General features: G+C 37.9%; 1 protein-coding gene across 12 annotated transcripts in view; it reads left to right on the forward strand.

Annotated features, from left to right (window-relative positions):
• The window catches only part of LOC119778990 (transcriptional enhancer factor TEF-5-like), a 41,007-nt gene extending 18,808 nt beyond the window's left edge, over positions 1 to 22,199 (forward strand). For 4 of the 12 annotated variants that reach the window (XM_038278456.1, XM_038278457.1, XM_038278459.1 and 1 more), the window contains 13 exons: positions 8,319 to 8,383; positions 11,551 to 11,613; positions 11,756 to 11,818; positions 16,627 to 16,638; positions 17,432 to 17,557; positions 17,668 to 17,711; positions 17,862 to 17,918; positions 18,335 to 18,399; positions 18,498 to 18,634; positions 19,760 to 19,933; positions 21,463 to 21,606; positions 21,702 to 21,854; positions 21,941 to 22,199. In XM_038278456.1, the coding sequence (XP_038134384.1) occupies positions 8,319 to 8,383; positions 11,551 to 11,613; positions 11,756 to 11,818; positions 16,627 to 16,638; positions 17,432 to 17,557; positions 17,668 to 17,711; positions 17,862 to 17,918; positions 18,335 to 18,399; positions 18,498 to 18,634; positions 19,760 to 19,933; positions 21,463 to 21,606; positions 21,702 to 21,854; positions 21,941 to 22,054 (1,217 nt within the window). In that variant the 3' untranslated portion in view covers positions 22,055 to 22,199. The remainder of the gene's footprint in view (positions 1 to 8,318; positions 8,384 to 11,550; positions 11,614 to 11,755; positions 11,819 to 16,626; positions 16,639 to 17,431; positions 17,558 to 17,667; positions 17,712 to 17,861; positions 17,919 to 18,334; positions 18,400 to 18,497; positions 18,635 to 19,759; positions 19,934 to 21,462; positions 21,607 to 21,701; positions 21,855 to 21,940) is intronic. The other 8 variants (XM_038278462.1, XM_038278461.1, XM_038278463.1 and 5 more) reach the window with 8 other exon arrangements.
• Positions 22,200 to 22,416: the final 217 nt, after the last annotated feature.

A 22,416-nucleotide genomic window follows, 5' to 3' on the forward strand; every position in this document is an offset into this window, starting at 1 on the left:
AGAGTAGCATACACGTAGCGCGTACTGACTCTAAAATTGTTGAGTTAGCATACGCTGTCAGATCGCCATACGCATAGCACAAATTTAAAAAAGTAATATACAGGAAGTCTACTAGGCTACTTTTTTATGAGCGATATCATTAAACCACAAGTTGTAATCGAAAGTTTATACACAAACTTAAAAGAATTGCATACCGAAAGTCCACTAGGCTAGTTTATTTGTGCAGGATGTAATAAAAAAAAAGTTGTAGTCAGAGGTAATAATAATTTAAAGTTAATCTTCTTTAAAACACAAAAAACAACGCTTTCTGTTTGACACTTCACAACCCTACAAAGCAGTTAACCTGTCTGATCGTCAGTCACTCAACCCGTCAGATTATCATACACTTCGATATTTATGGCTGTATGACACCCTGACATAGCAGCTAACCTGTCAGATAATTATGCACTTAAACTTTCAGATTGATTGGCGAGGCGTGTTTGCACGGGACGTGTTTTGTATTCGGCTGCAGCTGCAGCTAGATACTTCTCTAAATAAACTTTAAACTATCTCAATGTGTGTGTATCACTTTATTTAAGTACAAAAGACTATTTTAATACTCACATTTTGTTTTTTTTTGTTTTTTTGTTGCATAAGAGGAATTGACAGCTCCTCTATGTATTCTGTACTTGGTGCAGAATTTGCATGGACGCGCATTGACTATATTTATGCCACTGATGGTGTATGCTGAACTGACAGAACACCAGCAAATATTTTTTTAACATGAAAGGATGAGCTCAAACTTTTTTACATAATTGGCTACAAACTTGGTAACTCAATCCAGAGCAACTTACTCTTTATATGTGTGGATTGAGGTAAAAGTTGTGAAGATTGAATCAGGGGACCAAAAACAATTAGGACACTAAATGAATGCTTGCCAAACCCCCCGCAAAACATTGTAATAAACATGCATACTCAACATTTTGTTTGTATAAAAGCACATGCAAACTAAACAGCAGGTGCAAACTATTTTATTTGTGCAGAGTAAATGCTTTTGACAAAACTGCACAATGCTTTGCAATGATAATCATATGATACAACTTCCAAAGCAATAGTCATGACCCTTTATACATCAGATGATATTTTTGTCTTAATGTCTGTGCAACACTCCCGAATTTTAAATCCTCCTCAATAAATTATATACAAAAATAAAATCAATTCAGTTAAGAAACTGGAAATGTTCCTCTCTAAATTCATATTATGCATCAAAACTCTATTATTACATAAAACCTTTTTGCAAATGTACTTTATAATAATAATAATAATATACTAAATTTTTTCAGTATAAATAAAATCATATTCACAATTAAGTTGTCTACATTCTTGATAAATAATGTGGAGATTTCTTTAGAAGTAAACATGTAAATTTGGAAAGAGAAATAAAGTTATCTTTATTAACATAAGTCTATAGCTTCATAGAGGGGCAAACTTTAATCCCTAATTCATTTTCCTCGAGTTAAGCAATAATTATATTCTCCTTATACGTGTTGCTTTGTTGTGCTTTTCTTTTGAATGTCGTGTGTATGCGAAGATCAGGGCTGAAAGAAAGCTGGTAAGGTGCAGTATTGTGCAACATCAGGAGTCAAAAGTGTGATGCAGTACCGGAACAAAGCGAAAGCAGCACTCGCTTAAAATTGTCTCTGTACAATCTGATGGGCTTTGGTGCCTAAATGCCATTTGCTCCCCTTAAAGCCAGGGGTCCTCAACAGCAACCAGCCTTCAAAAGACATAGCACTACATTTAATGTATTTCCACTCATTGCAAAATGTCTCTCCTGCAATAAATGAGAGAATTAGTAGTTCTTTAATTTAAATGTGTTCAGTTTGATAACATGGAGAAACTAAAATAAAAAGCTTCTGAGCTACAGGTCAGAGATTTCACCTTACATTACTGTACGCATGCTTCATTCTCAAACACAGCGGTGTGCGTGGCGATTGGTGCATTTCATTTATTTTACTGTGTTTTTCCATTCTTACAACTGGTCTGCAGACTTTAAAAATCAAAAACAAAGCTCATGCTGGGAGAGGATAAACAATCAATAAAGCCAGAAAACTTCCAAACATTGCTGTGGTTTGCTGAAACACTTTCAACATGGTTTGAATACAATGGTTATTATCTACAGATTTAAAAAACAAACGAAAAAGAGATTGGGAAAGACGCAGCAAAATGGGCGAATGTTTCCTTTAAAAAGTGCTAAAAAAAGAACAAAATAAACTTCTTTGAAAACTGACCACTTATTTTTTACCTAACATAGGGCTGGTTTGTATGTGCAGATTCTTACCGTACATTTTATTTATGGTCTCATATGTCAGAAAAGTTTGTTTTATTAATCATATAGTATGCTGTAAGTATTCTTTGAGTTTTGAAAATGTCACATAATGCTGTTAAAATACACTTTGTTTGGTTTTCTGTTAGGTACATATATACGTATAATTTTTATTAATGCTTTATATGTGCCAGCATCTTAAAAAACAATATATAAATTTTTTTCATATTTTTAAGAACCTTTTGCTTCTGCCTTGTTTATACAGGCAGCCTCCAGGGAAATATTGAAATGAGGGTCTGCAACCAGTGATTATTTAGCTTAGAGATTAATCTTTTTTTTTTTTTTTTTTTTTTTTATTAACCAGTTAATTAGACAATAAAAGTGCTTAATATAGATTTTATTGCAGAATTTGAACCTGGTGAAGTTTAAATATGTGTCTAAACAGACATATTTACTGAAAGAATTTGTATCCACTTAAAGGAAAAAAATGTATGATATATATATATATATATATATTTGTATATGCCTTTAGCTTCATCATTGTCTTAAGGTGGTTGTCCTTTTAGCAAATTGTAAGTTTTGGAGTCTGTACTGCAATTTTCAAGTTCATTATTTCTAAATCAGTCCATTATTTAAAAATCCAATTAATCGGGTTGATTATTTAAATTATTTTGATTTTTCAATTTGTTTAAAGGGGAAGAGGGAATAACATGAGCACATAACGCTATCCTAAATAGTTCGAGCAAGAATTTCAAAATAATTATTTCCTCTGTAGGTCAGACTCTCATTTATTCCTCTTTTATTTGGAGGCTCAACTGAGCATTTTTGTATAAAATTTCCATGCCTTATCAATACCTCTAAGCTCTATCATATTTGACTAATTAATTAGAAATGAAATGATTCTATTCACTTCACAATTAGTTCCAAGCAAACAGGGGCAGTGTTATCTAGAAAAATCCGTGGCAGCCTGGTTTATCTTGTGATCAAGTGTAAATGAAGCTGTGCTGAAGATGGTAGTGGTTTTTCTTGTGCGATCATGTCTTCCTACGTGGTTGAAATCAAGTAAATATGCTGCAGGCATCACTATATGGTGAAAAAACTATCCTTTAGGATCTGTAATTTTCTTAGGGCAATAATTAGTTAAATGTGATGCCTTCAGCTAAAATAAGCCTGTTCTTAGATAATGAAAATGGCAGATTGAATCTGAAGTTGTCTCAATAAGGCCACAGAGGATGTACACCTTATTTGGTCTTATAAAGTAAAACCTAAAATCAGTTCTGAAAAAAAGGATTTCTTATTGTAAAGTATTTTAATGCATAATTTTCAATATGGCAGAGTCTGTGTACTACAAGTTTATTTTAGGATTTCTCTGCATACAAGCATATATGATGATTTTATTTTTTGTGAACCGTATAAGTTTCCATTCCTGTTTGGCAGAGCTGTGTCGTCCTTCATGGTTTGCTGTGAGACTGTCAGCAATAAAGAAGGCTAAGCAACAAACTTTCCTCCATAGCAACAAACTGTCAGGACCCCTTTTAGAGCCTGTTTTTCTCCCCAAGGTACTAAACACCCTCTCCATTTACAATAAGTCATCTGAGGCTCTCCTGGCAGAGCCAAGGAATGCCCCAGAAGAAGCCCTCGCACAAGGTGATTACCTCAGATGTCTAAAAGCTGCCCTGACGTGAGGTTGGGGGAATGTTAACGATTGCGCTGCATGTAATACTGTCTACCTTGCAGTCTCGGACTCCCAGTGGCCTCCAAAAGCAGACAAGTCATCACTACAATCATGAATTCCACTTTTTTTTCCTGCTAGGATTTTTTTTTTTTTTTTTTTTTTTTTTTTTTTTCTTTTGGTGGGAAACCTTAGCAAAATTCCATTAGCGAGTGGACAGTTTTATACAAGCGTAATCTGTGTTCCACAAGGCTGTCTAGACCATTGGCATTTAGTTTCATTCAGATAAGTTTGGGGTGACTGAGAGTTCAAGGAAGAGTAATGTGAGCTGTTTCAGGAAATAGTTAAAAGGTTGCTTCCTAAAACGCACACCGCATAAATTAGTCTTTTCTATCTCAAACTATTGGAATAGTTATTTGGCTTAAATCTTTAAGCAATAAAAGCTTTCTTTCAGAATTCAACAGAAATAATCACTCTTTTGAAATTTAGCAGTGGTTAAATAAGCCAACCAGAATAAGTGTTAACATTTGGTGTAAATATGTGATTTACCTGCGGTGTGATGTTGTAATGTGGGAATGAAAACTCACACAAACTCCCAATTTTACATTAAACACTCCAAATATCTATCCAAACTTGCTGTTTTTTATCACAACTTTTCTAATGCTGCTTTATTTGAAAACGCTGTTTTAATTTTTAGTGTGCTTATTGATTTTCTTGTTTATCTGCCATATTGATTCATTGAGCTACTCATGTAAAGCCCATTATATTACATTAAATATCTGTCAGCTTATATAATCTAATGAAATATAATTGGACCTGCCAATTATAAGATGGAAAATGGAGGACAGGCTTTGTGTACCTAAATAGGAAAGAAAATATGACACATGATCTGGAGAGGCTTTGCGTGAGATGAGTTTACAACAGGATGACATCTAAAAAGAATGAAACTTGTAGACTTCAGGCCTGAATCCAATAAAATGCTTTTGAACTATTAATATGGATTTCAAAGCAACAAAAAAGCGGCAAAACAAAATTACTTCAGACTAATTTTACATGATGACATAATGCTGTATTTTCCTATTTTAGCGAAAGATCGGATGGATTTGCTGTAACTGACTGGAGCAGAACCATGACCAAAATTTTCATCAATATTTGTTGACTAAAATATTAAAATAAAAACCATCTGAGAATATTTAATCCTTTAAGGTTTGTTCTGCTTAAGATAAATAGCTCACATTTAAATTCAATCGCTGAATTCAGAGGAAGCATTTTGGAAAAAAAATGTAATCCTTCTTGTTTTGCCTTGGGGTTGTGCTGACACGCTGTTCACCTGCGTTTTCTGATCTCGACAGGTGTAGCACACGCCTCTTTGCTTCCACACCCCTGCAGCTGTTACTATTGCAAAGCACTCTGGGTATGAAAATGGCGAAACGTGCCAGAAGATGGTTAGTGTCTGTTCTGACCTTGGAGGTAAGAATTAGCGGCAGGTTCGCTGCATGCATACGCAGGGGTGTTGGAGCACTTAAGTGTTTGGATGTAGGCACATGGCCTGTTTGATGACTGAGCAGGCCTGGTGCTTCCCTGTCAGCTCCCTCGCTGAGATGTTAGGAATGTTTTCAGTCATGGCTGAGCAGTATGTTAACAATTTAGTAGGAGGGAGGAAAATAAGGGAGCTAAAAGGGTTCAGATGGAGCAGTAGATGATGTCTGAATAAAGATTACCTTTTCACTCACTATCCTAGCGTGAAAGTGGAAAATTCCAGTGGTCATATAAAAAAAAAAAGCAGGGGATGGGCGTGTCTCGCCAGGGGAGTTAAGAATGGCAGCTTGCAGCTATCTGACTGACTGTTGAGCAATCAACAAAACAATCATGAGAGGTTTGAATGTGCTGCTGCAGAGAAAAGTGCAACACCGGGGACAATGAGGTTGTGAACTCAGACGAATAAGAGTGTGTCTGTTTATATTCACCTGTTCTGGTTCCCTGAAGTGGGGACCTTTGGCTTTCTGACCCACGCATAACCATCGACTCCCTTTCCACCCCATCACCCCCACCTAACCCCCCTCAACCCCCAGACCACGGTCTCAAGTTGGAGCAGATGTCAGCTGCTGCAGCTGCAGACCCACAGTGCTGTGCATCATTTCTTGTAAAAAGTTTAAGGAAGCATTCTGACTAGAAAAATAAAAACTGCCATCCAATACAACCAGTTCTACTGGGTCTTCTTTGACAAGAAAAAACCCTGACAAGAGGTGATCATTACCGGGATGAGTTGCTGTAATCAGCTTATCTTTTAATCTTGGTTATTTTTTAATGTTGAGCTTCTCTTATTTAGGTTTATAAAGGTCTTTAACCTTTTTATTGACCCTGTGCTGGTATCATTTCCATCCACGAAGTGGTGATATTTTTATTTGGAGTGTATGGCCTTAAGTTTTGAAGATCACCATTTTTTTTTTGCTCTCTTTAACGCTATGTTTTAAAATGTTCAACAGAAACTAGTAAGTCCAAGGTGAAGGAACAACAGTGGGCTTTAACGTCATGCTCCACACCAGCTTTGCATTTTGTACATTTCTATAAAGGCATTCTATTGCCAAATACATATCTGGCATATTAACTGCAACATTTTAATTTTGCATTGATAGACAATTTGCTAGAAATTATGGCATTTTAAAAAGTCAGTCTATGTCTTTTGACAGCATAGGTGTATGTTAAAATACTCAATTTAGCCCAGAGGGCCCGCTGTTTTCTAAATCTGGCCCTGATCACATATCTGTCAGATGTTGTGTAAAGAGAATAAATTAATTAAATATATAGTTTTGTATATCATATATACTGGATTGTTTTTCTTTTAATACCTAATTGTAAAAATACAATTCAGTCTTGTGTTTGTCAGTATACAGTAGAGTAACTGACATTTTAGTGAAAATCTTTACACCTCAGTGATGCAATGTTTACTCTTTCTTCTCCAGCAACATAAGATTGAGTGTGAGGGTTGGGTGGGGGTTGAACAGGCGTTATTCTTTCCCTGCCACCCTCTGCTTCGATGGTCAGCAGCAGGTGCTGTTGTCCGTTAGCTGTGGGGTCACACTGAGGTGCTGTTTTGGGAAAAGAGGCTGCCTTGCTGCCAGGTGGCAGTTGTTGGCAGAAACAGTTATGGCTTTGTGCTCTCTCCACGAGCCCCTGCCCTTTTCAGCTGCCATTTCTTCCCCCCTTTATACCCCATGAACCACCCTTCCACCCCAGCCTGATGAGGTTCACTCCAGCTCTAACCCTGTTTCTCCCAGAGCTGGAGGTCCATTTGAGCATGTGTACACTCAGCCAAGCTCTGTGTCTGTAGGCCCAATCAGACTGGCCAGCACAGATGTGACAGGCTTTCAGGAATGTGAGGAATGCGGAGGCGCTGAAGCGGGTGTGTCCATCCTTGGCCTGGGGCAGCAGGGGGAGGGGCTTCCTCAGTATCGGCAGATGGCTCAGCTCTGCTTTGCTGGCCGACTGTCGGACTGACTGGTTGGTTTGTACGATGAGTGCTCTAAGCCTGCTGAAGATGGTTTGCGGTACTTTTATGGTAATTGCAATAAGCAGTGCCTTCTAGAGGCCAAATACAAGATGTTTCTCCTGTCATTATGCATCTAGAAAGCTGTTAAACGCCTTGGGTTTAAAAAGGCACGTCTTGACCAGTTTTGTCAGCATAATTTTCTGTCAGCAAATTTAGAAGCATTATTTCTAATGATATGGTGGTTCAGCCTCTCGTTTCAGTCCAATTTCCACAAAAACCCAATAAGCGTGACTTGGCAGATAAGAACCTTAAAGTCCTCTGCTCTCAGTTTCCTTTAAGGCAATATCTGGCAGCGTTTTGTTTTGTCCATTCACCACCAAGGATTTCCATTTGATAAAACCTAGTTTGCTCTAAAACCATGCGCACAGAACAAACTATACCCTGGATTACAGGGCTTTCAACTGCACAAGGTGTTGAATTTCCAGTAGTCTTAAAAAGACTTTAAAGGTTATGTCTTAGAAAAACCTGGTTCTGTTTTCTAAGGAATGTTTGAAAGTAGTTTGTATGGCAATGTGACACTAGTGAATGTTAAATAAGTAAATCAAAACATAAAGACAAAAAGAAATGAACCCAAGTATTTGTACTGATTAATGAGATGACATGTAACAGGAGACAATGGCTGGATTGTTAATCTTAACAACTGTTTTCAAGATGAACTCTGGGGCACAGCTTTCCTTTTCAGATTAAGAGAACAGCGCCATCTGCTGTCCGATTTGGGATATACTGAGAAATGGTTTAGTACTTGCTGTTCTTTCTTTAAATTTTATTTCTTTTTTCGCTTTTTTTCATAGGTCGCAATGAGTTGATAGCAAGGTACATCAAGCTGAGGACAGGCAAAACCCGCACAAGAAAGCAGGTAAACTAGTGCTTACAAAGAAAAAAAAAACCAAAACACATGCATGATTTTTATAAGATTGTCTATGCTACTGTAAACCAGTTCACAAAGAGACCGATTAGTTTGATCAATACCTGTCAAAAATGTTAAAGAATAAGTCTGGTTTTATTTTATGATTTTTATTTTATTTTTTTTTCAAAAAAGTAAAATAGTCCCTTGGATCGAAAATAACTAGTTATCAAATATAGTCCTTTTTCCACAAAAAAAACTGTTTAGCGGTTTCCTTAAAAACAAATTATGTATCAGCCATGAAATAAACTGTACAGACTATACAGTAGGAGTAGGTATTTTTTGCCATCTTATTTTAATTTAAACTCCTCCAAACTGGAGTTTCACTAATACAAGTTTTTTTAGGCCAACTTGTGCCGATCCCTGATCTGTGCTGCTGATTTTTGGGACAAGGTTCTTTTGGCCAATATTGCTTTCTTTTCCTTTATTTACATGATTAAGAATGACACAATGATAAAAAATTTTACCAAAGTACCAATAAAAAAGAAACATTTATTAATAAATTCAAGAAAATTGTATCATTTTATTTAGAATAGAATATAATAGAACATCCATTTATTGTGAAACAGTAGGAAAATGTGGACCTTAAAGGTGTATAAAAAATAACAATATACACTCACCGGCCACTTTATTAGGTACACCTGTCCAACTGCTCGTTAACACTTAATTTCTAAGCAGCCAATCACATGGCAGCAACTCAGTGCATTTAGGCATGTAGACATGGTCAAGACAATCTCCTGCAGTTCAAAGCGAGCATCAGTATGGGGAAGAAAGGTGATTTGAGTGACTTTAAACGTGGCATGATTGTTGGTGCCAGAAGGGCTGGTCTGAGTATTTCAGAAACTGCTGATCTACTGGGATTTTCACGCACAACCATCTCTAGGGTTTACAGAGAATGGTCCGAAAAAGAAAAAACATCCAGTGAGCGGCAGTTCTGTGGGCGGAAATGCCTTGTTGATGCCAGAGGTCAGAGGAGAATGGCCAGACTGGTTCGAGCTGATAGAAGGGCAACAGTGACTCAAATAACCACCCGCTACAACCAAGGTGGGCAGAAGAGCATCTCTGAACGCACAGTACGTCCAACTTTGAGGCAGATGGGCTACAGAAGCAGAAGACCACACCGGGTGCCACTCCTTTCAGCTAAGAACAGGAAACTGAGGCTACAATTTGCACAAGCTCATCGAAATTGGTCAATAGAAGATTGGAAAAACGTTGTCTGGTCTGATGAGTCTCGATTTCTGCTGCGACATTCGGAGGGTAGGGTCAGAATTTGGCGTCTACAACATGAAAGCATGGATCCATCCTGCCTTGTATCAACGGTTCAGGCTGGTGGTGGTGGTGTCATGGTGTGGGGAATATTTTCTTGGCACTCTTTGGGCCCCTTGGTACCAATAGAGCATCGTTGCAACGCCACAGCCTACCTGAGTATTGTTGCTGACCATGTCCATCCCTTTATGACCACAATGTACCCAACTTCTGATGGCTACTTTCAGCAGGATAATGTGCCATGTCATAAAGCTGGAATCATCTCAGACTGGTTTCTTGAACATGACAATGAGTTCACTGTACTCAAATGGCCTCCACAGTCACCAGATCTCAATCCCAATAGAGCATCTTTGGGATGTGGTGGAACGGGAGATTCGCATCATGGATGTGCAGCCGACAAATCTGCGGCAACTGTGTGATGCCATCATGTCAATATGGACCAAACTCCCTGAGGAATGCTTCCAGCACCTTGTTGAATCTATGCCACCAAGAATTGAGGCAGTTCTGAAGGCAAAAGGGGGTCCAACCCGTTACTAGCATGGGGTACCTAATAAAGTGGCAGGTGAGTGTATGTGGCAGAGATAAACAAACAAAATAAAATATTGTACTTTACAGTGTTTTTACAATTTACTATACATTTTATCAATATATAGCTGTGGACATTTTTACAGTAGTGGATATGGAAACACCAGAGATGTGCAAAATGACAGAATGTGTTTTTTAACTGACCAAGACAAAAATGAAAAGTATGAAAGTATGCAAATAATTATGAATGTAACAACTTATTGAGGTTTTTGGGAACAGCAGTGGTTATAGAGTCTTACAGCTGCTGGAAGGAAGTATCTGTGATAATGCTCCCTGGTGCATTTAGGGTGCCGCAGTTTATCACTGAAGGAGCTCTCCAGTTCAGCATGCAGAATATAAAAGACAAAATATTGTCTGACTGTCGTATTGGTCTTTTTGTTCCACAAACAAATTAAAGAAAATATTAACAATGGATAGCAAGCGGAGTGAGCAGCGATACATATATTTTACTTGATTTAATGACATGGCTACTGAATGTGCTAATGAATCAGCAAATGTATGTACGTATCAGTTGATATTAATGCAAATCTCCCCCTCAATTATATGGGCCAAAAATATTTTCTAGTGGCTGTATCGGTCTATCTGTACTCTAAACTACATTTTTTTATTTATTTAATGGTTTTAAATTTGATATTTGTTTTTCTGTCGGTCGGATCCCATGCATATAACCCACAATACTTGCTGTTGATAATGATAAAATTTAAAAAAATAAGACAAAATTACTGCCTTTAATGTTGTTAAACTTACCTAAGGTTCTAAACTCTAAATGACTATTCACTTAAACTGTGCAGCTTTATCCAGGAGTATTTGATTTTTTTATTGGTAATTCAAGACATTTACGCATTAAGGTTTGCTTTTTCTTTCTTTTTTTTGCAGAAGCATTTACTGTATCGTAACACCAGATTTAGCTCAGAATTTCAGAGCAATAACTTCTTCACACTTTTTTTCCAATTAGCACCATAAATACTTCTCTGCTGATGCTGTGTTATGTTTGTGTATTATCAGCATTATGATTCAGATAATTAACTGCCAGTTTAACTTAAAGCTAATCTAATAAATGGTATTTTATGATCTGTATCCTTTAAATTTAGCTTTCATTGTTTTCAGAAATCTTCTGCCCTATGAATATTTATGTTGTTCCTGTAAATAAGTGTATACCCTCTACATGTGTGCACATGCATGTTTTGTGTGTGTGTGTGTGTGTGTGTGTAAGTAGGAATTTGAGTGCATGTTATTTATTTCCTGAAAACTGTTTCACACCCTTGTAGGTGTCTAGTCACATACAGGTGTTAGCACGGAAGAAAGTTCGTGAATACCAGGCGGGTATAAAGGTAGGTGCCGCCGGCCTGCCTCCCGGCAACACTGACTGGGCGTCTCTTTCCTCTTTGGTTACGGCTTCTCCCTTTCTTCCCTGTGTCCTTTCTCTCCCTGTCTTCTTTCCTCTTCCCTCCTTTTGGCTATTCTTCTGTGCAGGTTTCTAGCCACTTGCAGGTTCTCGCCCGGAGAAAATCTCGCGAGATCCAGTCAAAGCTAAAGGTATGCGCTTCACCTCAGCAGGGCTGGTACACGCTTAGCTTTGCGCTAATTCAGCTAATTTGGGAATCTGATTATCAATCGTTGCTTTAATGTAAGGCCATTCTTTGCCAAATAAGCAGATGCATGATTGCTGTGAACAAAACCATTGATTTATATTTTAAAGTTTGCTAGTCTTGCTTTTTGCATGCAATACACCCACACACAGAGGTCTGTTAGTCTGAGATTCATATAGCATTGAGCAGGGTTCTTAAAATCAAGCTGTAATGTTTGCAACTGCAGTCTCTGCTTTACATAAGCATGTACTGCAAAAAGCTGGTATAAAGAAAATCAACTTAGCTGCATGTTGCTCCAGCTCTGTCTCTTTTCCTCTGCAGCTTACCGAACTCTTCTTACTACTTCTTACTACTTTTTCTTTCTATTTTCTTCTCCTTTTACTTTTCTACAGTTTCTACTGTATTTTTTCTGTTTTTAAGGTATTTTGTAATACTCAGTATAAGGTTAATCTTTTAAACTAGTTGTTGCATTTCTTATTGGCTTGTCTTATTCAAATTCCTCTGGACTTTCCATGCTTTTTAAATAATTTTTACATATTCACAATGAAATAATTAATCCACCTGTATTTCTTCGACATATTACACAACTATTTTCTATGGAGCAAACATTTGATTAATTTAAAATCCCTAAGATCACTCAATCTCCAAAGTAGTAATTCCCAAAGCTGGGATTGGGTTCCCCCATGTGGTTCATTGAAGAAAAACAGTTGGGCTTTATGGGGATAACCATTCAACTAACATTTTTGCAGTTAAAGTAACTAGAGATAAAATAGGTAGTCATATATTTAGAGATGGCCATGTGTAGGCTGTGTCCTGTTAATGTCTGCACAAACTGTCACGATGGTTTGTAGTTTATTGACCCAGATGCAGATTCACACAGAGAACTAGTGAATTTTAAGGTTTCATTTATAAAAGAAACAAGAATCTGGAAGCGGAGAACTGCAGGAAGTCAGTTGAAATTTCTGGTTGGTCTGAGGGGCGAATTTAGTCTGATCAGGAAGTAGTTGGTTGATGATAAATGATGGCAGATTGATTTGCCCACTTGAGAGATGAAGGGGAGGTAACATGAATCTGAAGGGGTTTTATTCAGTGGGCTTTGCAGACTGTACCCCAGAGGTCCAGGAGAATGTGATTGAGATCAGAGAGTGTTGGTACTTGAAAGAAATGATGTGCTGGAAAGCAGGCAGGCAGATGATTAAGGTTGAGAACTGCTGCACACAGGTCAGACCTTTTCCATGAAGATAAGAGATGAACTGAGGCTTACTGGTTGCCTGTAACAATAACAGAGTACACATTAAAAGAGATTCACAAGAAGACATGTTTCACCAAAAAGGATATTCCTGGTTTAGATCTTTGGCAGGAATACCATCAGGGCGTAATCATCCAGGGAAGAGAGATGATCCTTTACCTCCGTATATACATGCTATTCATCCTGATTGAGAAATATTCTCAAGTGTGCAGCAACACGGGTCAGCTCAGGCATCAGCAAAGATCCTCTCTGTGACAGGAAGGAGCGATCCAAGTCCTTTCCTCAGACTCATAACCCTCCCAATTGACCGGCGATGAGCATCCAAAATCCTTCATACAGTGAAGGCTGGGTGCCCACCAATGTCTGGGTGGGTGTCGGCTTACTGGAAACAGGGCAAAGAGGACTAGACGGGACAGGTTTGATCAGAGATACATAAAAAGCAGGTTGAATTGTTAAATGATCTGACAGATTGAGGTGAACCACAGACAGACTGAGCACTGCCTGGATTTAAAATGGGCCGATTAATCCAAAAGTACCACCTTAGATGGTGGTAGTCCAGTTAAGAAATCCAAGGCGATATGTGACCATGGACATTTACTGTAGGGGGGTAATGGTTGTAGAAGACCACTGGGGGGCGAGTAACTTGCTTTGTTTGGGCACATACTAGACAGACTTGAACATCCTTACATGTAGGCCACCAGATATGTAATTTATGGAGTGTGAGAGTCCAGTCGATTCCAGGATGGCAGGAGAATTTTGCCATTGGCCCAGTGAGTGAGGCAGGACCTAATGGAAGAAAAATCATATACCTGTTTCATTGATCCAATTCCAGCATCTGGTTTGGACTGCTGAGCCTCCAGGACCTCTTCATTTATTGCCCACAATAACGCCCTCACAGAGCAGGAAGGTTGAATGACGGTTGAGATATTGGGTTCCTTGTCATTGGGGTATTGCCTAGACATGGCAATGGTTTTTTGTTTTTAGAGCCTGGAAGAGTCAGATGGTAGTGAACAATCAGGAAGATGAGATTGTGGAAGAGGTAAAGCTCCCTCTCAAAATCTGTTGTCCAGGTGAATAGGCAGGGAGGTTAGTTTTAGACTCCTCTCTGCTCACGTTTATCCTTAAAGGAATAGTACACCCAAAACATGATTAGCCTTCATTTTCTACTCACCCCATTGCTGAACAACACTCTGGAGTACTTTTTTGATATCTCAAATGCATCTGGAGATCTGGGAGGCTTCTTGCTGTCTGCTGACATTCAAATAATGGAGGTCTATGGTGCCCGAGGCAGAAAGGTCCATAAAAGTCCACAAAAAACGTGTCAATATTCCTCCATACTGCTCGTCCAATGTATTCCAAGTGTCCTGAGTGGGTAGCGTCCATAATTTACTCGAAACTAAGTCATTTAGAATGTTTTTAGAGCATAAACAGTAGTGTATAGGATTTCCTGAAAGCGCGCGCTTGCGCGTTCACGACGCTACGGAAGCCGGCAGACCAAACCAGATGAAAGTGCGCATTCAGCGTCTGCTCTGCCGATAATGCAAGCGTAGAAGAATAATGTGCTGTTTACCTGTGCAAAGAAAGAAACAACGAAAGAAAAATGTCTGAGGACTTCAGTGTTGAGGAAGAGCATGAGTTCTTTGCCGAGCTGAATGCGCACTTTCATCCGGTTTGGTCTGCCGCGGTTTCCGAAGCGGCGTGAACTCGTTGGCGCGCGCTTTCAGGAAATCCTATACACTACTGTTTATGCTCTAAAAACATTCTAAATGACTTCGTTTCGAGTAAATTCTGGATGCTACCCACTCAGGACACTTGGAATACATTGGACGAGCAGTATGGAGGAATATTGACACGTTTTTTGTGGACTTTTATGGACCTTTCTGCCTCGGGCACCTCAGACCTCCATTATTTGAATGTCAGCAGACAGCAAGAAGCCTCCCAGATCTCCAGATGCATTTGAGATATCAAAAAAGTACTCCAGAGTGTTGTTCAGCATGGGGGTGAGTAGAAAATGAAGGCTAATCATGTTTTGGGTGTACTATTCCTTTAATTCTTTCATCTAAGACTTGAAGAAAAACTCCCTTTAACGCTTCAGGGTTCCAGGCTGAAGAGGCTGCTAAAGTTCAAAACTTAATGGTAAAGTCTGATACTGGCTTGTCACCCTATTTCAATTTCAACGTCTTACAGGAAATGTAAGAAACTGACTAGGTATATCCGAATGTCTGTTTGAACTCAGAGATAAACTGGTCAAATTTGGAATTGAAACTCACCGCCAAATCTTGCTTCAGTTCTCTGCAGAGCTCGACTTCTCAATATTCCAATCATGAATGAGATTATGTCCTTATCAAACCAAAAAGACATTGGGGATCGACTGAAAACTAGTGAACATTGTAACAGAAATCCACAACAACTTCCAATTTCACCCGCAAAAGGCTCTCGTTTGGGGAGTTTGGCAAAATGAAAATGAGAACTCCAAATGGTGGTTGTGCTGGCTGTAGAGGGGGTAAACCCCACGGGAGTGGTTCTGTTATGCCCCTCCTTTAACATTTCTGTAAACTGCTCCATCTGCTGATCGGAATGTCTTTGCCATGCAGCCAAAGAGTGGGTTAACTGTTTGTGGTGATGAATTCATTCACGTTCAGTGCAAGAACCTGAGGGAGATTTCTCTGAGTAAGACAAGCCGGATGACTAAGTCAGGATGATTTGGAGTTTTTTTGATCCACATGGACAATCACATGCAGACCAGTTAATTTAACATTTTATTCACGGTCTGTCATTAAATTAAACTAACTATAAACTATATGCAAAGTTAACACAGTTAAATCACTTACTTAACTTTTTAAATTAAATTTTCCTTATATGTTTTAAAGTTGTTTTTTTCCATACATGTCATTAAAATTGCACGACATGTAAGATAAGTTTTCCTCAATAACAATAAATTACCATAAATGCCAAATAGGCTCCATTATCCTTTCAACCTTGCAAAATTTCATTTAAAATAATTTCAGTTTTTATAACAACAAGTCTGTAATTCATAATCTGTCTAAACAGTGTCTGTAACTGTCTAAATCTGTGCAGTCACAGCTGCAAACTGCAATCGTTTTCCTTTTCTCCCTTGTGCATCACAATACTAGTGTCATTCGAACTTGTCCCAAAGGGAGCTAACATCTGCAAAAACTCTGCTATGCTCCTTTAGGTCAGTAATGAGACAGTAAGACATTGTTCCATATAAATAATTGGCATATCTCACTTTTAGCTTTTTGAATGAAAAAAAAATACAATACATATTTTGCTTTCAAAAAATACCACACAACTGTGGTTTAGTAATTTATCGGCAGATTGTCGGTTATGGTTGTTTAGGTGAACAATACATTTACACATAACTCGGCAATTTCACACTGACCTTAGAGTTAAAAGCACTGTCAGTTTTATATGTCTTAGAAGACAGCATCAAAACATTATACAGAAGTGCACAATACTAATGGTTTCTCTCTTTTTTGATTCAGGCGATGAATTTGGTAAGTGAAACTGCCTTCTGTAATATGCTTCCCTGCTCCCTTTTGTTTGGCAATACTAGTGCACTATCCCTTTGCTACGACCCTCTCTAGATATGGGTCCCACCCCATTGCTATCCCGTTTATAAGGCAACCTTTAAGCAAAAAGTTCTTAACACAGCACTGCTGATGTAGCATTCTCGCCCCTCAGCCTTTGCCAGAAATCAAACCCCCTGCTTGCTTTGCATTAGGTGTTGTTCTCTACACAGGGTCTTACTTCTTAGGTATCTTTCTTTCACATAGTCAGAGATAAGATTCCAAAAGTTGACAATTTTACAATCTAAAATGGAAAAAAATGTATAAAAAAGCATATGTATATTTAAAAGTCTTTTGACGTACTTCCTTAAATCCCAAACTTTGGTTTTATACTCTTTCAAAATGAGTAACAGCTTCAGGACGTTTGCATTTAGATTGAATGGCTTTAGACATTTTTAGCTACCTTTCTTTATTCCTGGGTTTTGCAATCACTTGGATCCACTTTAAATCACTGTACTCCTTTTTTCTTGTAATTTCCTTAATAACATACTGACCATCTACTGTATAATCAGATCAACGCTGCTTCATCTCTCTGTCCTTCACTCTGTTTCATTCTGACAGCTGCTCTTTAATCAGAACTGCATAGTGTTACTGCTAGGCTAACATATTTCCAGCTGACAGCTAGATTAGTTATTTTGAAATAATTGTCAAACATTCAGCCCTGATGTTCTTGAGACAGGTCATACAACTATTTCTCTATTATTTTTCTGTTGCTTTTCAGGATCAAGCTTCCAAAGACAAAGCCCTTCAGAACATGGCTGCCCTGTCATCTGCACAGATTGTTTCACCAAGTATGATAAAGAATCACCTTCCTCCTCTGTCTCCTGCCCCATACCAACCACCGCGAGTGAGTAGATTAATAAAAAAGAAATAACTGCATTAAAACAGATTTTATCGCAGTTAAAAGAATTATTTAAAAACAAAACATAAAACCCTTTTCTGTCTCTCTCTCTCCAGTTCTGGACAGCTCAAATCCCAGTACAGCCAGGACCATCTCAGGAGTAAGTAAACACAGAAATCAGGAATACTTGGTACAACAAATAAATCTAAAAAAAAATATAATTGAGTGAATCAGTGATGAGGTTATGGTTTATGTCAGGTGGGTATTGCATTTTTTTTTTTTTTTACCTAATAACATTTTTCAACACTAGGATGATTCTAGATGTCAACCCGGGAAGGACTCCTGGGCCCATCTGCACCAGCCATGTGTAAGTTCTCCTTAGAAAAGATCTGATTTTAATCCCAAAACAGCACCAAATCCTCCTGAAGAACTGTATTTTTTTTGTTTCACTTTTGTTGAATTTACCTTGACAAAGTTATTGAAGTGACTAAATGTGATTGAAAGATGGGAAAACAAAATTAAATTCTTGATATGGATTAGTGTATAAAAAGTACCAAAACCATTAACTGGTTTTCTGGGATTTGTCAGGAAAGTATTAACTGGTGCTGTTTTGTACTATTATGTAGCACTGAAGGTGAACTTAACGCTTAGCTGGTGCAGCAACACATTATTTTATTCTAGTTCAAATTGATAGCTTAGTACAATAAGAGATACAAAGTTGGAAGTATTGCTACAAACATCTGATAAGATTTTTGTCTGACTGGGTCATTTATTGTCTTCCAGCATTAAACCTTTTGTACAGCCCCCATACTCAACCCTACCAGGACCTGTACAACAGCCCATACCATGTAGGTGACATAGAATTGTTGAAAGTGTTTTATTTTTATTTGTTTTGTCATTGTTATTAAAATTTGTATTTTGTTTTTAAACCTGTGTCTTTGCCCAGCCTATGAGCCCTTGGCGCCCCCTCCTGCACCATCAGCGACTGCAGTTCCAGTGTGGCAAGATCGGACAATCGCTTCATCTAAACTGCGAATGCTGGAGTACTCAGCCTTCATGGAGGTGCCGAGAGACATGGACAACGTAAGCTGAAGCTTGCACTGCCATAGTCTTAACAAACATACAACATGTGGTGATCATAGGAGATCATACAACATTTTGGTGGCTTAAATGAGATACTTAAGACTTGGGAGTAGCCAGATCGATATGATACTGAGTTGAGTTCTACTTTATCAGTGTTGGATGACTGCCGTTGTGGCTTTTCATGAAAAGGAGAGACGTTTAGTACAATACTTTGAGCTGATTGGGTGACGTGCCAACTAGTACCCACCTTACATAACACACTTTCATCCAATCGTAGCAGTGAATCGTGACATTTCAGTGGATTAAGCGGATAAATTAAACTTTTCCCAAATTCTGACGGAAGAACAAAGCAGACATCTTTCATCATCATCTACAAATGCACAAAGTTCTTCTCTTTGCTCCTTTTTTAAATAAGAAATTGTTAATCTATTTTAGCTAAAATTGAGTCAATTGTGGTAGTGACAGGTGAGTCCTCCAACGTAGCCATGTTTTTAAGGCCCTTCTGACTGTCATCATTCCTACATGTCCCGCCCCAAAAAACACAGCTGGAATGCCATTGGTGTGACTCGCTGGTTATTACGAGATGCACGTATTAGCTGGAGTATTTGAAGATGTATTTGTTGTTACACTCTGCATCACCCTTTTAAACATCATATTTAGACTACATGGAAAATTTACAAATCACTTTAAATAGAACTCACCTCAATGTTTCTACTGCATTTTGCCCGATATTCTTCTGATCACTGCTGCACTTAATAAATGGAAATCCTCATTTCACTGCTGTAAGCTGCTCATTCACTGTTGTAAAGCTGTTTGCGTCGAAATAAGTCTAAGAGACTGAAAACTCAGATCTCGTGACAATTCAGCTTGCAGCACAAGGTTAACTTAAACGTACTTAAACGCTAATTGTGCTTTGGTGTGACTCAATCAAAATTAACTTTTTGTTTAATTGTATGTGGATACAGAAATTAGCTTTATTTTAATTTAGATGGAAAGAAAAGGTCCCTGGAAGCTTATTAGGTTTCTACATCATTTGACTTTCTTTCTATGGTTCTTGCCGAAATGTTATGTTGTTCTGAAGTTTTTAACTGACATTTGCAAACCTCTGGTCTCTACCCACTGCAGTACAGCAAGCACCTGTTCGTCCACATTGGACAGACAAATCCCTCCTACAGTGACCCACTGCTTGAGGCTGTGGAAATCCGACAGATCTACGACAAGTTCCCCGAAAAAAAAGGCGGACTCAAAGAACTTTACGAGAAAGGACCTCAGAATGCTTTCTTCCTCGTCAAGTTCTGGGTGGGTTTCTATGTTTCTTAGTCTACTGCTTAAAACACTCCCTTTCACAGAAATAGGCAGTAGGGATGGGTATTTATCGTTTCATTTATCGTGTTCATGATACATTTCTAGTCATGACAAGAATTCTGATTCAATGTTTAAACAATAAATTAGAATTAGTAATGATAAAAATCTCAGAAAATGGGTGAATTGTGATTTTTTTGTATCATTTTTCTTCTTTCATTTTTTCTTCCTTTGGGGTATTGAATATTTGAAGAATAGGCTTAAATGTGATTATCATGGGATGTTTAGTGATATAAATTACTCTTCTTTATATAATCGGTGTCTTGAAGAATAGTTTTTGTGATTGTGGGGCTATGATTACTGAGACATTCATCTACAGCTATATAGTTACCTAAGAGCGACTTCAAACATTTATTGAAGAGTGTTTTATTTGTCACTTTTATTAGATAGTACTACAAAATATTGTAAAACAATTTTAAGGGCACAGTTCCCAGCCCTAATTGGCAGCCCTAGTAAATATGTGTTACTTGTCACTAAAAATAATATTTTGATGCAGTTGCTTAGTCTCATACTAAACGGAAATTGAAAACTCAAACCTTCCATTTAAGTTTATATATTTAGGGTGACGATTCAATATAGAAATTGTGTTTTTATCTTTGATTCTACTTTTTTGGCATATCTGTATTCTTAGATCTACCATACATAAACAAACCTTTGTTATTGGTGTGGTATACCACCCGAAGAATATTAGTGGCCCTCATATGGCCTTTATCTAAAAACTGGAGGCTCCCGTGCAACTATTATTGCAACCTCTCATGTTCCTATATAATAAAAGCTACTGAAACACCTAATTAGGACTTTTACTATTTAGTTTGAATTAAGTGTCCATAAACATGTAATTTGCTATAAATATTTTCCTATTCTAGGAATAAAAATACAAGTTTTTGCAGAGGTCAATTTCAAATCCAAATTTTTAAGTTAGGTATCATATGTTTTGCTCTACAAAAAAAAGAAACACTAAACAACAGCTACTAAGCAAACAATGCCCAAATCCACAATTAGAGCAGTAATGAAAAGGTTCAAACAATTGGAATGATGACTAAGCTTATTTTACCAAATAGTTAAGATGATAGTAGAATAGGTTAAAAAAAAAGCAGAAGAATCTCCAAATCTTCTGCTGATGATGGTAATACAACAACAACTATGTATATATTTCATCCATCCTTGTCAGGGAAAACTAAAGATTGTGTTAGATGTTTTAGCTTCAATTCTTGTTTGTTCTTTTACCACCGTTTGATGTAACCTTCATGATTGCAGCACTATATGGCATATTTTTCCTTAGATGGGTTTTCCAATATACTCTGTAATTTCTTCTACTTGTAATTGGTTTAATGCATAATTTAGTTGCAGGCAATGTATTTTTTTTTCCCCAACACATTGATGCCTGTTTAATCGAACTGTTCAATGAGTGCTTTTGTCATGCTTTGAATCAGATCATCAGGCTGACATTTTTTCGCTCTCTCCAGGCTGACCTGAACAGCGGCGGGATGCTGGATGAGCCGGGTTCATTCTACGGTGTAAGCAGCCAGTACAGCAGCATGGAGAACATGACTATAACAGTTTCAACTAAAGTCTGCTCATTCGGCAAACAGGTGGTAGAGAAAGTTGAGGTAAGAAGGTGCTTTTGAAACTTGTTTTAACAGATATATTTGATACAGTCTCATACACAATTTTTCTTTTTTTCTCGCTCTGGTAAATGTTACAGACAGAGTACGCCCGCATGGAGGGGGGGAAGTATGTTTACAGGATCCACCGCTCTCCTATGTGTGAATACATGATCAACTTTATCCACAAACTCAAACACTTACCTGAAAAGTACATGATGAATAGCGTTCTTGAAAACTTCACTATCCTACAGGTAAAATGCACTTTATTTTAAATAACCCCTACAAATTTGAACTGAAAACAATCATGTTTTTAATAAACGTATTTGAACCCTGTCAGGTGGTGACGAACCGTGACACCCAGGAGACCCTGCTCTGTATAGCGTTTGTTTTTGAGGTTTCCAATAGTGAACATGGAGCGCAGTATCATGTCTACAGACTTGTAAAAGACTAACAGCTCGTAAAGATGGTTCCGGAAAAAACAGACTCAGCGCGACGCAATCTCTCTACAACCACCTCAACCTTCCAGGAAAAAAAAATAAAAGACCACAGAAACCTTCAAAAATGCGACAAAAGACTAACATGGACACAGTTTATGCTTTAAGTACGTGAGGGGAAAAAAATAAACATCAGACATGCCAACATGGAACAAAATTGTGAAGAACTTTGGATAGAGAGCTGTTTTTTTTTATGTGATTAAACAAGATGAAGTGGGTCACTTAGTGTTTGATGAAGATTGCCACGTTTAATTTAGGGATGAAGAATGTGTTTGAGGTTGAAAGGCTCCCTGCGTTAGCAGAGAAATGCATATGGCCT

Source organism: Cyprinodon tularosa, unplaced genomic scaffold (assembly GCF_016077235.1).
Source record: "Cyprinodon tularosa strain WSP-4 unplaced genomic scaffold, ASM1607723v1 ctg141, whole genome shotgun sequence".
In the NCBI taxonomy this organism is placed as follows: Eukaryota; Metazoa; Chordata; class Actinopteri; order Cyprinodontiformes; family Cyprinodontidae; genus Cyprinodon; species Cyprinodon tularosa.